Raw genomic sequence first — 16,303 nt, forward strand, 5'->3', positions numbered from 1 at the left:
CTGAAGAAAAAATCTATAGCTGTAGCCTGTAGCGCTCGATGGACTTTGCACCGAAAAATCGATATGGAACTGATTTTGATTTACTTTCAAGCTTCAGTCATCTTAAATGCAATGCTGCAATAGTAGGTCGTCTGAGTTTCGGAACTTTGGCGATCAGTTGGACTTTAAAGCGGAATTTTTAATTCAAATTCAGAATTATTGTTGATTATTTTTGTTGATTGCGTGGTTTTCACACAAACCATTAATAAAAAAAATTGATTTTCCGCACGACGCTAAACAAGGGATGGAGAAAGTTGGGAAAATCCCTCCCCCTTAGGCCATAGCATTGTAGGCAAATAGAAAAACGAGTAGTTTCGCTTGTAGCCCATTCATTCACCTTGTATCATACTTGATACAGTTTTCAAAGTCTACAGCTCATTTTCGCACCCACACAGCAGGAGGCAGAGTCTGATTTTTTTGTCAGTTGATACTTTAGCGTACAAATATTTACTCTGCCCTTGTCGCAGTTGTTATTTTTGTGCAGCTTACTTCTGTAGTTTTATTTTCCAACTACCGGTAGTTACTTTTTCATTTTAAAATATGTTTTTAGTTTCATGACAAAGAAGGTACAAGTTATAGTATAAAACAAGCTGAATTGTAGTTTGCACTTTGAGTTGAATTGGAGTTTGGACTAAATATCCCTGCAAAATCGGGAGTTGGAGTCGAAGAGGTGCAAAAAACCTGACTCCGTACACCGTTGCCAGTAAGGCTAAGGTTATTCATGATGTAAGTTATCATAGCCTGGCTAACCCGCGAGCCGCATGCGGCTCTTATTCCTATTTTATGTGGCTCTTGCGCACAGTATAACTCGCTTAAGTTGACTTCTTAAAACTCTGCAAGAAGTTGGCCTAGCTTGTGTCTAAAATATTGAATTTGGACAACGTCATGAAGCCTATGATGAAAATCGTCAACTACGTTTACACTCAATTAGTCAATTACCAGCAATTTAAGAATCTCATCCGTCGTCACTGAGTTGAACTAAAAGCTGCCAGGTGACCTGCCATTGCAGTGTGCTCTAGGAGGGCTGTCAAAAGCCATGTAGGCCTAGCCCACTTTCAGCTTTGAGATGTCGTGAAACTGCAAATCGTAGAAAAGAGCAAAAACTATCCTAAACACTCGGGATCCTTGGTAGATTATGGATCTGGTATGGCCGATTTGAATTTTCAAGATAAGATAAAATCGCTACCTCACTCGTTGCATGGCCCTGAATAAGCAGTGTTGGATATGCAACATTGCTATTGAAACCCCTCAATAATGCTTTGTGCTCTGATTTATACTGGAGAGGCCACAAATTTTGTTCTTCTTCATCGTGTGTCACACGGCCGTAGCCCAGAGCATCACGCAAGCTCTATCGTTGAACCCGGCCAAATTCTGTGCAGAGCACCTTGCTTTTAGGACAGGGTATTGGAGTAGCCTAGATGTTGCATCGTTTGCTCCTTTCCGCATTTGCAACTTGTGTTCCCCCATGGAATAACCCAGTGTCTCATCAAAGTTTTACACCTGCCAATGCCAGTTAAGCGGTTGAGGCATCGCTAATACTTCCACGGTTCACGCTTTCCGGAAGGAAGGGCCTCTACGGGTGAGAGCTTCATATTGACCAATGTCGGTCCGGCTGCCAGACCCTCCTTCCATAGTTGAACCCGCACATTAACGACGACATCGTAGGCTATTGACCTAATGGGACACCTGAGGCAAAGAAACTTTTTCTTACCAAGACAACAACGTCTACCCGTTTAATCCTGTGACGGACTGTGCAAGCTTTGCTTCTCTCAAATGAGGCTAGGGCTGAGTTGGACATGATTGATCTTTGAAAAGAATATAAACTACAACATGTTTTAATAGAACGGACCATAGAGTTATAAAAAAATGTGCCCATGTAAAAACACCCCACTATTAAACGGCTGCACTTAAGTAGGCTAATTAAGTTACTGTCAGTGATTGAGCATTGTTTGAGTCAACATAGCCTACGTCTAGATCTAGAAGTAGGCTATGTGTTCTCTACCTAAAAACACATGACAGTTGTTGATTGCTGTCGTCTCTATTTACTGAAAGACACAATCAGGGATTTATTGGGTTTGATTCGGGCTAATAGCCTACAACGTTCACCTGGCGAGACAAATAGCAACTGAACGGACAGAACAAAGCGTAACACAGATTGCGCAACAAGGACACTTGAATGACACGTGACAATACACACACCAGTTCGTGTGTTGCAGATGCAAAGGGGCAACATCCAATATATCAACATCCCCTCTTGTTTACATGAGTGTTTGTACAGTACAAAATAACAGTTACCAAACATAAATAATATAACACCATTCACAAAATCTTCACCAAAAATAATCACTAAGTTTTACTGAAGGTCTACGATTTCTTTGTGGTCTTGCATCAGGGGTAGACCTATCAGCATTGGGTAGTACATTGTTACAAGGAGGTACATAATTATTGTTGTTGGCTCTTGAATTGAAATACGGTGCATTTAATTCATTATCCTCCGTTTGGCTTTGGTTTTCACTGCGATCAATACGAATATGAACACGGTTTCGTTTGTATGTGACACCATTCATAGATTTAACGATGTAGCCTAAGTGCGTGACGATAGTTTTCTCACAATTGTACCACTGTGCCATTCTTTCTTTTCTGGGTTTTGATAAAATACTTTTTGGTTAACAAGTAATGCAGGCAAACGTTTGGCAGTTTTGTCATAGTATTTCTTAATGCTATTTTTCCGTTTTTGCCGTTTACAGTGTTCCACAGATTTGCAGTGCTTGGTAATCACAGGTAGAACAGAGCGAGTTTGTCGTCCAAATACAATTTCAGTGGGACTAACACCCACCAGGGGCGTTGACAGGGGGGTCTAGGTGGTACTTTTGGACCCGGGCCCGGAATATTTGAGGGGCCCGGATTTTAAAAATTCCCCGCGACTTCAAACATAATCAAGATCTTAATATAATCAGATCTGAAGGAATTGCCATCAGAGGTTAAAACTGCTATTTTAGCCGTCAGATGGTAAAGTACCGGGCCCCCTTCTGGGTACTGGGCCCACCATCTCAGGGGGCCTACTAGTAATAGACTTTTGCGTGTCAGTGACAACATGTTTTTTAGCTGCTAAAGTTTACTGTGTGTACTTCCATTGAGAAGATAATTTAGGTCCGGTACCAATGAGATGCTGGGCCTGGGCCCTTATATCAAAATATCTCTAAAATCACCACATTATCTTGGTCGTTATTTTGTGATAGAATTTCAGGGGGCCCACAGGTAATTGACTTTTGCGTTTCAGTAACAATCTGTTTTTTAGTTGTTAAAGTTTACTGCATGTAGCCTACTTGTTCATTGACAAGATAATTTAGGCCCGGTACCGGTACCAATGAGATGCTGGGCCCTTATACCAAAACATCTCTAAAAACCACATTATCTTAAGTTAAAATGTGACAACATTAGTAAAATTACCTGCATTTGAAATAAAACAGGTTGGTTGCAATTGAATACTTGAAATCAAGACAGGCCCAATTCCTACAAAGGTGTGTTTAAGATAAATGTGTTTTAATTATTTTGGTTGTTTATTTTTTCATATTTTGTGGTAAAACTTTGGAATTGGCAACTGTTGAACTGAAACCGCTTTATACACTGGTAGTGGTAGGGTCACCATACTTTGTGTACTACTGTTATTGGTTAAATCACGAAGTAGACAGCTCGTTTTAAAATGATTGTCATAAATGGGCAAATTATATAAGACATTTGCATAACTTAATTGCAATGCCTTGCCTAAATTTTGCAAAAGCATAGATTGAAACCTTTCTTTAGCATAAGTTGAAAGCGTTCATGTTTTGTAGGCTAGCTTCTCGTTAGCATAAACTTTAAGAGTCAGGTACGATTGATTTTGAAGTCTGCCAATAAGTAAACAAGACACATGAAATACTTTTTGTAATACTGGACTAGCTTAAAGTATGGTTGGTCGATTGATATCCCATTTAACAATAAAATATTTTTTCTACATCTACCGGTATAACTTGCAAGGTAAAAGTATTTTTTGAAGTGTCAGAAGCTGCATTAAGGCTGTTGCACTTTTAGCTTAACGTTTTGGTTTTACAGGGTGTTTTGTTTTCTTAAGCTTTACTTCAAAGTGAATGTTACTGGTTTACAACCGGTAATCTAGTTCTAGAATGGTGTAACCTTGCTATGTACCAAGATTTCATTCAGCATTTCATAAAGAAGATGTCTTGTTTGAACTACCGACATTCTTGCTTTGAACATTTCAGATAAACAAAACTCTCAAAGAGGAATTCTTTGAAATGGCTGAACATGGAGGTTTGTCAGAACCTAGCAAACTTTGCTTTGCCGTTATTGCAATTGGAATACATTCGTTTACTATGATTAGCAATGGTGCAGACGTGCTGTAAAAGTTTTGCAGATGTTCCAAACAAGGGAATGTTTTTCTCCAAGGTCTTTGCATAGTTTTTTTTTTTCAAAAGTTATGTTGAGCCAAATGTTAAACCTTGAATGTACCAGAAACCATGAAGCATTTAATGCCATCTTTACCCATGTCTTTAATTGCTGTGGTAAGAACCAGATAAAGTGATCAGCAGGCCACAAGCTTAAGAACGACCACTAAAAGTAAGACCAACAATTCAAAAACTGTCAAAGGTCAGCAAGTAATAAGCGAACATTGAGTAGTGTAATAGGTATATAATCAATTAACCTGCCTTTAACTGTAGGCCATAAAAATGTTTGTCTTATTTGTAGCCTATTCCATTTGTGCAGTCATATTTTGTTTATTGCTAAAAAATTGTGAACAGTAAACAAAATAGCATTTCTCATAGATTAATTAGCATTTCATTTTTAGCATTTACAATCCCGCAATTATAAATATCCCTGACTTTACAGAGGTAGCTATCAGCAAGTGTAACCAGCATACTACATTTAGATACCAGTATAATAAGTATTTTATGACAGTTGCCAGTATTTTGTTTGTGATTTCAAATCGTTGCTGCTTTATGTTTCATTTCTTTCATTCCAAGCAAAGATGAAGCTATAACTTGATAGACCTGTGTTTACTATTAGTTATATTTCTGCTGTGTTCTGTACACTGCTGGGTTGATGAATGATGATTGTTTATGAAGTTATAAAAGTTTAACTAGGTAGTAGTTAGCCGGTATTGTGCAGTAAGCATTATAACATTTCATTAAGCACCAGTAACCTATGAAGGCTTTCTGAGTACTGCAAAGTTGTCAGTGAGTGATGAAGCTGTTAGACCTTACCTAGAAACCTATTAACTAGTGTTACACTGTAAATATTGCTCCGTTTTGTTAAAGATCATAGTAATTTTCTTATGTATGCTGTGATTCCTGTGAAGTAGTTGCAACGTGTGATGAAGTTATTAAACTTCATCTACATAAGTCAGCACTTATGCACCATTTCAATAACAACTGTTTTTAGCATGACCAATGGTGTTTGCATATGAAAAAATAATTACATGTAGAAAAGTTAATTCAACAGTTACATTACAGCAACTGCTGCTCATAATAATTGTGCTTCTTAAATTCAACAACCACAATGTTCCAAAAATAAAGCAATTAATAAAAAAAATGTTTTAGTGAAATATAGCATGATTAACAACAGGTTTCTAATAATAGTGTATCTTGTGTGAGTAGGCCTAGTTAATAAATCATGTACGCCATTCTGTGCTGTTATGGATTAACACTGTTCTGTTGTGAATTGAAAGTATACCACTAGATTGGTAAACTATTGTTTTTATCGTACTTAAGTTCCTGATTATGCACATTTGAGTACACTTGAGTTTTCATGTTAGCATTTTGATTGGGTACTTGTTAGCTTTTTGAAAGTATTGTATAGGTGAGTGGTTTAATCAATCAATCACTGGTTTATTTTTTTCACAAAATATCACATCAAATGCACTGGTACATTACATAAAAGTGAGATAGGAAAGAAGCGAAAGACCTTATGAAGTCACCAAGTCAGCCTCCACCTCGGCGATCCTATAAGGCAAAACATAATTACCACTTGGTGAAAGTGTTAAAATGTTGTTTGTTAAAGCATTTGTGAATTCACTTTTTTTTGCACTTCTAAACTGTTTTGCTATGTTATGGCTATACATTTAAAAATAATAGGTTAGTGAAATTTCAAATGCCAATTGTAATTTTTGGAAAAAATTGCTTCTAAATGTAGGTAACCAATTTAAAATTCTCATAATTTTGTCAAGTCTTGTCCGATGTAAAAAATTGTATGAACTCAATGTGATAAGCATGTCAAATTTTGATACCAGCTTCTACTGTGTGATATAAGATCTGGGTTGAATGACCCATACGCTTCATGACCGTTGCCAGTATGTTTAGAAATCGTTAACACTTTTGGCTTTCATTGCAAGCAAAGGTGTAGCTATGACTTGATAGACCTGTGTTTGCTCTTATTTACATTTGTATTGTTTTCTCAACTGGTGAGAAAGTCTAGTGAAGTGAACCACCTTTCCATATCAGTGCAGTTAACATACACACTACATTATCATAAGTCTGCTTGCCAATGAGGGGCTCAAAATTATTTTGGCCCCGGGGGCCCACAAAGGGCTTAACACAGCACTTTACTTCAGCTTTCTGGTGGTCAAATAGCCACTTCAGCCACCAAACAGTAAAGTAAGAGTTTAGTTTAGTCTAGTATAGTGATTTCCCTAACCATGAATATTACCCGAAACACGAATTTCAACATAAACAGGTTAATATTTGTTTAAACTCAAACTGAAATGGCACAGGTAAGAAGATTGCTATCCCTGTTTCTGCACTAAAAATTGCATTGCACTGCACTAAAAACTGCACAAAACCGCTTTTCAGATTGCAGCAATCAGCAAATGTTTGATCGAGGCCCAAACACCTTTCCCAAATCAAATTGAAAACTTTCTGACTGTCTGCACTACCTTTGCTGTAAATTCTCTTCTGGTGAGCCTAGAATACTCTAGCGCCATGTGACAAATAAAAGTTCAAAAAAGCAGCCGCTAGATAGAGATAGTAGTTTTGCGGTTCAAGAAATTTTAAGATTGCGCAAGATTTGTTAAATGACCATGCTTAAACGACATCAAGAAAAGTTTGTAAACAACCTTTATTTTCATAACATAGTCGATGAAGGCCGAAGGGGGCCCGAAAATAAATTGGTACCGGGCCCGAGAAATCCTGTCAACGGCCCTGACACCCACATCCTGACAAGGAGTGTTACCGATTTCAAGTAAAGCTAAATACTGATCGTCATGGTTTTTAAAAGTAAGTTTGAACATGTTTTTTAAAGTTTTTACTGCGGATTCCGCTTTACCATTTTCTCATTGATGACCAGGGCTGGAAACAGTGTGCGTAATATTCCAGTTAGCACAAAAGTTTTTAAATGCAGCAGACATAAAAATAGCAGCAGAATCAGAATTCAAACATTTTGGAATAGCCTACCATATCGTGCAAAATGTTTTTTTAAACAGTGTACAACAGACATTGCGGTTGTGGATGTCAACAAGTCGGCTTCTATAAAATTAGAGTAATAGTCAACAGTGACTAGATAAGATTTACCATTAAATTCACACAAATCCACACCACATTTTTCGAAAGGAAAAGTTCCTTCGTTGTGTTGTTTTAAAGGTTCTTTCGTGTTGCAAGGTTTTAGCTGATTACAAATGTCACAACTTTCAGCAAGTTGTTTAATGTCTTTAGACATGCCCAGCCAAAAAATGGTTTCTCGAGCTCGTCGCATCATGCTATCGTAACCAAGATGAGCGCAATGCAATTGTTTCTTTATGTCACCACGTAAAGATTTAGGAATAAAAATTCTTTCATCTTTTAGAATTATGTCATTGTCATGGCTTAAAGTTTCACGAAAGGAAAAATACAGTTTAACATTACAAGGTAAATTAGTTTTATCAACGGGCCATCCGTGTTTTATCATCTCAAGCAAATTCTTCGCTTCGTCATCGTTGTGCATGGCTTGACGTACCGACGTTAGTCTTGCGTCTGGAATTTCTTCCAATGCGTTCACGGACATTATTCTGGTTATTCGATCATCAGGATTTCTCAATTCTGGATAGGCACGACTCAGTGTATCTGCAATGACAAGGGTGTTTCCTGGTACATAGTGAAATTCGATGTCGTATCGATTTAATCTCATGATTATTGCTGGAAGTCGTTTCGGAGCTTGACTTAATGGTTTCTTGAGTTCCAAGAGGGCTATGATCGTTGGGCACTATGACTTTTCGACCATACGTGTACTGATCAAATCTTTCAAGACCAAATACTACAGCAATGATTTCTTTTTCAATCTGAGCCCAGTTCCTCTCAGATTTCGTTAAGGCTCGGGAGGCGTACTCTATTGGTTTTCCGTTTTGTAGTAACACAGCTCCAAGACCGGTTGAGCTACTATCCACTTGAAGAGTGAGTTCATTGTTTGGATTGTAGTAACTAAGCAGTGGAGTGGTCACGATTTTCTTTTTCACTTTTTCAATGGCATTTTCGCAGTCGTCTGTCCACATCCAAGGTACATTTTTGCGGGTCAAATTGCGTAGTGGATCCAGATTATCAGCAAGATTAGGCATAAATTTTGCGAGATATTGAATCATTTCACAAAATCGTTTTACTCCAGAGACATCAACAGGGAAAGGCATTTTCTCGATCGCTTCTATCTTCTTGGGGTCGGGCTTGATTCCTTGACTCGTTATCAGATGTCCCATGAAAGTGACTTCAGTTTTCTTTAAAATTGACTTTTTGTCGTTCAATTTGATGCATCTCGCCTTACATCTCTCGTGCAAAGCGTTTAGGTTTTCGTCGTAATTAGCAAGTGCTTTGTCTACATCTTCTCCACATTCAACAATAATAACATCGTCAGCGACAGCAAATACGCCTTTTAAACCAGTTAAAGCGTTATTCAGTCGTTTTTGAAAAATTTCACTGCTCACTTTTAGACCAAATGGCAGTCGAGTCCATCGATATCGTCCATAAGGTGTTATCATTGTCGTTAAGTTACTCGAATGATCATCTAATTTAACATGCCAATACGCCTGTTTTACATCAAGTTTACTAAAAATTTTAGCGTTAAGCATTTCAGGTGAAATGTCATCTAGAGTTGGCAATTTGTAGTATTCTCGTTTCAAAGCTACATTAAGTGGTTGAGGATCATCAATACAGATTCTTAAAGAACCATTTGGCTTTTTCACTACAGCCATTTGACTAACCCAATCAGTTGGTTTGTCAACAAGTAATAAAATTCTGCGTTGCACAAGATTATCAAGCTCAATTTTCACTTGCTCTTTCAAAGCAATTGGTACTTTTCTACAGGGCAAAATTTTCGACGAAACATTAGAATCAATCTGCAAAGAAACAGTGCCCAAATCACCTAGTTTAGCATCACAGTTAACATTAGCAATGAAAACGTCATGATTAACAGAAATAAGATTCATTTCTTGGATAGTTCTTAAGCCTAGTAGACAATTGTACTTATTATCTACTACGATAAATTTAACAGCATAAACATTGTTATTTTTCAGGTTACAAACGTTTAAAGTAGTTTCTCCAACGGGTTTCATCGATGTTTTATTCCACATAGTCAGTTCTTTCGTGCATTTGGATATTTGCTCTTCATTTACAAATTTCTTTGAGATCGTGTTAACATCAGCTCCTGTGTCTAGTTGAAATCGAACATTGAAAGAGTTTACTTTCAGCAGTGCTGTTAGCCTCGAGTTAATTTCATTTTTCACTCCATGAAGGTCTACGGTCTACGCTGTCGGCACTACGTTCGTTGTGTGACGATTGCTTCACTGCGTCATCATAGACTTGGTTAATTTTCTTTTTACAAACAACTTTAAAGTGATTTCTTCCTTTACAGTGAGTACAAGTTTTTCCATAGGCGGGACAAAAGAATTTGCCTTTTCGATGTTTTCGACCACAAAATTTACATTCAGCAACGATGTGGCTATTTGCGCTTTTGTTGTATACGTATTCCTTACTTTTGCGATCAAGCTTGTGCACATTTGTTTCAGAATAGTCGGTTTCTTCTACAATTCGGTGATTTAATTTGAAATTGCGGCAAATTTTGATTGTTGTATCCAAATTTAGATTTTCTTCTCTATTTAAGATGCTTTGTAATTTCTTACATACCGATATTCCAATTTTATCGCGTATCATCCGTTCGGTGTAGTTGGCAAAATTGCATAGTTCTGCTTTTTTTCGTAATTCAGTCAGGAAAAAGTTAAAGGGTTCACTTACTTTGGCTTCCCAGAATCTTTGTGTGTGAACGAGTTCGCTTTCTGCTTGCGTACAGAAATTTTGCAGTTTTTCCAGCAAGACTTGTGGATTGTTCTTGTCTTCTTCACTTAAGTATGTAAATTGCTTTGCAGCTTTGATTACCTCAGGACCAGCACAGTTGAGTATTGTTGCTGTTTGAACTTCCTGACTTTTCTTGGACGCTCCACTGGCTATCATGTAGATTTCTACTTCGGTCTTCCAATCTGGGAAAATTTGCGCCACATTTGCATTGTGTATATCCAACAATGATGGTTTTCTCGCGTCTATGCTCATTGTAGTTGCTTGTCTTTTGAACTTAATCAATTTAGCATTTCATAATAATCCTCGCTGCCACCATGTTGATTGCTGTCATCTCTATTTACTGAAAGACACAATCAGGGATTTATTGGGTTTGATTTAGGCTAATACAACGTTCACCTGGCGAGACAAATAGCAACTGAAGTGACAACTGAACTTTTTAAACAGTGTACACCAGTCATTTCGATGGCGTGGGTTCAAATCCCACCGCTGCCACCATGTTGATTGCTGTCGTCTCTATTTACTGAAAGACACAAGGTTTGATTCGGGCTAATACAACGTTCACCTGGCGAGACAAATAGCAACTGAACTGACAGAACAAAACGTAACACAGATTGCGCAACAAGGACACTTGAATGACACGTGACAATACACACACCAGTTCGTGTGTTGCAGATGCAAAGGGGCAACATCCAATTTATACCAGACATTTTATTCTAAAAGCATCGAGACACAGGAACATCGAAACGGTTTTTGACTGGAGGGGTAGTATTATGAAAAAAGGGCACTTTTGTTGCAGAAAGGCAATTTTTTTTTAAGTTTTAAGATAAGTTCTAGCGATATTGCTCATCCATCAGCTCATTATCGAATAATGATACAAGTGTCTGGTATACAAAGAGCAATGGCAAGGAAGGGCATCATGGTATGTTATATAATGATGTAGGCTAACCTATAGTGTGATACAGAATTTTGTGTAGTGAATATTATTTTGAGGCAGAAATGAAAGATTATAATTAGGCTAAAAGCGAAAAGCTGATATTGTTATATCGTATTACAAAATGTGCAGTAGCTTACATGACCTTAAAAGGGCACCATTGCCCCCCTTCCCCCCATCCACAGAAAAATTGAGGGCAGGGTGGCATCCGCCCTCCCGCTTCCGGCGCCCCCGTCGAGACACCCATGTGAACGAATTACGGTACTTCGATTGACAACGAAATAAAAGCTAGAATTGAAGCGGATTGTTCAAGAAAAGGATTTTTAAAACTTTCACCTAATCCTGTGTTGGCCGCGCCTGACTGGAATCATCAATGCACGCACGCCTCCATTCCACACGTCGACAACACGACAATGCAGGTCGTGGAGGTTCTCCGTAAGAAGTGGTCAAAGTGAAAATGACTTCATTGATCATTGTTGAATTCAGTTTTTTATTTTGATTGTTTTCTAACAGTTCAGTTTTTTTTATCTCATTGTTACGACAATACATTGTAAAATATAATTGTTGCTTGAAAATTTTACAAACTCTGTTCAAGAAATAACGCAAGAACCAATTACAAGTTTACGCAGCAAGATATGGTAAGATCGAACTGAAACGATTGGGTCAAGCAGACTGCTTACTTCTGTTGTTGAAAATTAAGTAAATAAAAAAGTAAATTTTCATAAGCTATACACAAAAGCAAATACTCTTTTTTTAAGCATAAAAAAATAGCCAAATTATTACTTTGAGTCGAGCGACTCTAGGCCTACAATATTTTAGTTAGTGTCAGTATTAACACAAATAGAATACTCACAAACTGTCAGTGTTGACTAAAAACCATACTCTAGTGTTGAAGCAAAAATAGACACCCCAACCAGATGCACACTTGGTCACGTCTTCTTCCAAAACCAAGAAGTCAAGGAAATTGTAAATAACGATTTTTTTTTGTATACTGTAGGCCTAATTACGAGATAAACAGTCTCACTCAACTACATTAGATCTGTTCGAAGCAATTTTATTTCGGTCAAAACGAAAGTCGATTTTATTCTACGACAGGTAGTTTAAAAAGTAAAACGAAAACTCTCCTCTGTAAAAACTTAAATCATTAAACAAAGAAAAAAAAGAGTCAAAATTGAAAGCCTCGAATATTTTGCGCTAAACAGTCCTGAGCCTGAACAATTAATTAATAAATCTTCAAAAAAAATGGTAGCCTACAAAGCAATGTAAGCTATCAAAATTCTCGTGTGTTGCGATTTCGTTTCGAAGGTAAAACGAAATAAGATTGCATTCTTCATAATGCAAACGTATTTAAAAACGAAAGAAAAAACTGACCAAAAAAACGTCACGTCAAGATAAAACAACTTGTGTCAAATTACTCCAGCAGGTAGAGTAATTTGACACAAAGTTTCTAAAGTCTAGAATCAGGGTTGTCCAAAGCCTGGCCCGCGGGCCGCATGCGGCCCGCGACCTCCTTCAATGCGGCCCGCCGCCTCTTCTAGAAAACTTTTAAAAATTACCGTATATCCTCGCATATAAGCCGACCCTAGAAAAACAACCTTAAAATGGTAAATTTATAAAAATCCGCATATAAGTTTTATGTTTAATTTGTAATGAAATGATATCTGTTTCTCGGTTATGAAAGAGTACAATGTACAACGACACTACAGCACTCTTCATGTCACTGGCTATGATAAATACACTGGTGAGGCGCGGCGAGCCCTACTCAATGATCTCAAATCAAACCTGCGTAAGCGTCAAGAAAACATGTTTCAATTAGTGAAGCCTTCGTCTTCTACAACCATTGCTTCTTATGATGTATCACTTTTGATGGCTAAATCCAAAAAACTTCAATGTATTCAATGCTCCGCTGACTATAACTATATCAGAAGCCGATGACGATTTGCAGCTTGAATTGTGTGACTTGCAAAGTGACCAGTTTTTATTAAGCAAAGCTACACTGCCAATCACTCAATTTTGGCCTCTTCTTTCTGAAGAGCATTATCCTAATTTACGCCGTTTTGGATTGCACTTGCTGTCAATGTTTGGCAGTACCTACCTTTGTGAAGCAGCATTTTCCGCAATGAAGTCGATTAAATCCAAAGAGAGGAATCTACTTAAACAAACATCTCTCCAAGCCTGCCTTCGTTTAGCCTTAACCTCAGTTGACATTGACACAAAGGAGCTGGCTTCCAAAATGCAGGCACACCCATCTCACTGAATTTTAAGTAAACTGTACCGTTTTACGTACTTCCTTAAATATTTTTTACGAATAAATTTATGGTTTATTCTTATTCATACTTGTCAGTTATTTATAAGGTTTCCTGGTCTACTGACGTTGCTTAAAATTTCCAAAACTCTCTTATTCGTAGTATTCACATCTTAGCTTCTTTAATCTATTCCCCAATATGTTTTTATGATAAATATAAAGATTCATTTACACATGTACGTGTTTTACTTTACATCTGGTACGGTGAGACAGTGTATAAGAGGAAAAATGTCAACTGCGGCCCGCGATCTAATTTCCTTGCCGAATGCGTCCCGCGTCCCATAAAGTTTGGACAACCCTGGTCTAGATCCTACTTTTGAGTCTATTAAACGATCTAGCGTAAAATTGATTCAAAAATTTTATAGAAATTACTTCATGAGAAGGTTTTGGAGCATCAGCCTTGAAAGCCAAACGACCAGAAAGTTGCTTATTTGAGATTTTTCATATTTCTGTCAAGAGTTGTGAAGAAAAAAAGCAACTCGAAGAAGACGTGAGTTGAAGACGTATTTTTTTGTGCTTTCATAAAAAGTCGACTTTATGAAAATAATAGGCCTACCATTTTAAAGCACCCTTCTGGCAGTTGTGGCAAGGTGTAATTGATGAATTGGAGCTTCTGCACAAATCGATCAGTAGCCTATAGGAAAGGATAATATTTTTGTGCGATAAAGTTGAAGTAGTCGACAGTGGGTTTCTCTAGAAATTGATTTGATTCTTGTGACTGGAAGTCTAGGCCTATCTTAGGTGGTATTGACAGATTTGTTTGTTTTTCAAGCAAAATTGCATGAACTGTTAAACAAAGTTTTTAAATCTTTTGTTATTATGTCACACGCTTATTTAAGTCACGGTAGGCTACTAAAATTAGCTTGCCTAGTTTATTTCATAAAATTTCCTGCTGGTTTGTTTCAATAAAATATAAAACCAAAATAGCAAAGTTTCAACCAGATTAATTCATTTTAAAACTTAAAGCTATTATATAATTTGGAATTATTTATTTTGTTGCTACTAAATATACGGAAATAAAGCTTTTTGGTTTTATCGCTATTGCGATAGCCACACAATTTTCTGTAAGTTATTGCATTGTAGGCCTACAATGTTCATCTATTTTTAGATGGCACCTATCAAACATTTGAGAAACAACAGTCGCGCATCTCATCGATCTTCTTCGTCTGGCACAAGCTCTTCTAGGACGTCAAAGGGACACAAAAAAGAGCAAGAGGATTTTCGAAACTACTTGTTCAAAATACTGAAAGAAATATACAGTGATACCGGCATTACGAAGCAAGCTATGGATACTCTTAACTCCCTCATTAACTTTTTATTTGAAGTAATTGCATCTGAAGCCTCAGCTATTATGATGGAATCAAACAGAAACATATTAACAGCAAATGATGTACAAAATGCTATTCGAAGAGTGTTGCCCGGTGAATTGCAGAAACATGCTGTGTCCGAAGGCACAAAAGCAGTTGTGAAGTTCAAAAGTTTTTACAAAATGTGATTAATGAATTTGTAATAAACAACAGGTTAAAAGTGCCGCAATGCAAGACAATTTATGTTGAATTATGAAAGTTATTTTCTGAATCAAACAATTTATAGATCTAAAGTAAGGCAAACGTTGCATCCTTTCACAACCCAAACAGTACGAAGCCAACCTTATTGGCAGGTTGTTTTTTTATCTACGCTTTGACGAAATGTATATCAAAATGCAATTACTAGGCCTAACATTTATTTTTAATCTAGTAGCCTACAATTATTCTTTTTATATTCAGTAAACGGATGGTTTAAAATGCAAACCTTATTGAGATGGTGTTTAAGCATCATAGAAGGATCTCTGGTCAGTAGCGATGTTAAGGGGGTGCTTCCACATGCCTCGAAAACCAAGAAAAAAAGTAGCCTATGCAGCCTAATTTTTCTCCGTTTGTGCCAAATGTCTTTGCTCTCTTCATCACACTTCATTAACGCAACCAGTAGCGTTGACAAGGGGGTACTTTTTGACCCGGGATAATTTTAGGGGTGCGGAACCTATTCAAGGGCCCGGCAACATAGAGAAACCACAGTGTATTGTTTGGATACATTGCATTTTTCTTACAACATTTTTTGATTAGAGGCCCAAAAATTTTATAGGTAGGCTACCGGTCCCAAAATATCGTCTCAAAGGCAATGAACGCAACTAGCGGCATTAGCATGTGATTTTGGGAGTAGATTTAAGAGATAGACATTTTCATGTGTGATTCCCGAAATTAAGAAAGCTATGCACTATTCTATATTACACATTTCTAATAGTTGCAACAAAATTAATCTATTCCAGCTACTCCAATGTTGATAAAAGTATGAGGTGAACACAGTCTTGTGTGCTACAAGGCAAGAGATAGCTTAGATCAGTGGTTCTTAACCGGAGGGGGGCGCACCCCCCCAGGGAGGCGTGAAACATCTCTCAGAGGGGCGCGAGCTCTACAACAATTTCAATTTTTTTTAATTATTTTAATGTCCTAGGACCTATGCTGTTTGTCATCTTTTGTATTTCATCTTATGTTGTTTACTTGTTGTATCCAGTAATTCTTGCTTTATTAGTTCATTAGAAGTTCATCAGAAACCCATTTCAACACAATGCGAAGGAGTTGATCTTTTCGAAAAAGGACAAGAGGAGTTTCTTGAGATGGAGTTCAACTCCATAGCTAAAGAAGACTTCAAAGAACTGGAACTTGAGACGTTCTGGGCCAATTACCTTCC

At 37.4% G+C, this 16,303-nt stretch overlaps 1 protein-coding gene across 2 annotated transcripts; it reads left to right on the plus strand.

Annotated features, from left to right (window-relative positions):
- Positions 1-11,833: 11,833 nt before the first annotated feature.
- Positions 11,834-15,106, plus strand: LOC145774745 (histone H2B-like). Of its 2 annotated transcripts, none has more exons than XR_014290050.1 (2): positions 11,834-11,909; positions 13,942-14,069. XR_014290050.1 is itself a non-coding variant. In XM_082586044.1 (2 exons), exons 1-2 carry the CDS (start codon positions 11,907-11,909, stop codon positions 15,069-15,071), a joined length of 390 nt encoding a protein of 129 aa, XP_082442170.1. In that variant the 5' UTR covers positions 11,858-11,906; the 3' UTR covers positions 15,072-15,106. The 2 variants fall into 2 exon arrangements, 1 of the variants encoding a protein (XP_082442170.1); XM_082586044.1 differs by lacking the exon at positions 13,942-14,069 and adding an exon at positions 14,685-15,106 and having other exon boundaries at positions 11,858-11,909.
- The last annotated feature ends 1,197 nt before the right edge of the window (positions 15,107-16,303 follow it).

This window comes from Aplidium turbinatum, chromosome 7 (assembly GCF_918807975.1).
Source record: "Aplidium turbinatum chromosome 7, kaAplTurb1.1, whole genome shotgun sequence".
Taxonomy (NCBI): Eukaryota; Metazoa; Chordata; class Ascidiacea; order Aplousobranchia; family Polyclinidae; genus Aplidium; species Aplidium turbinatum.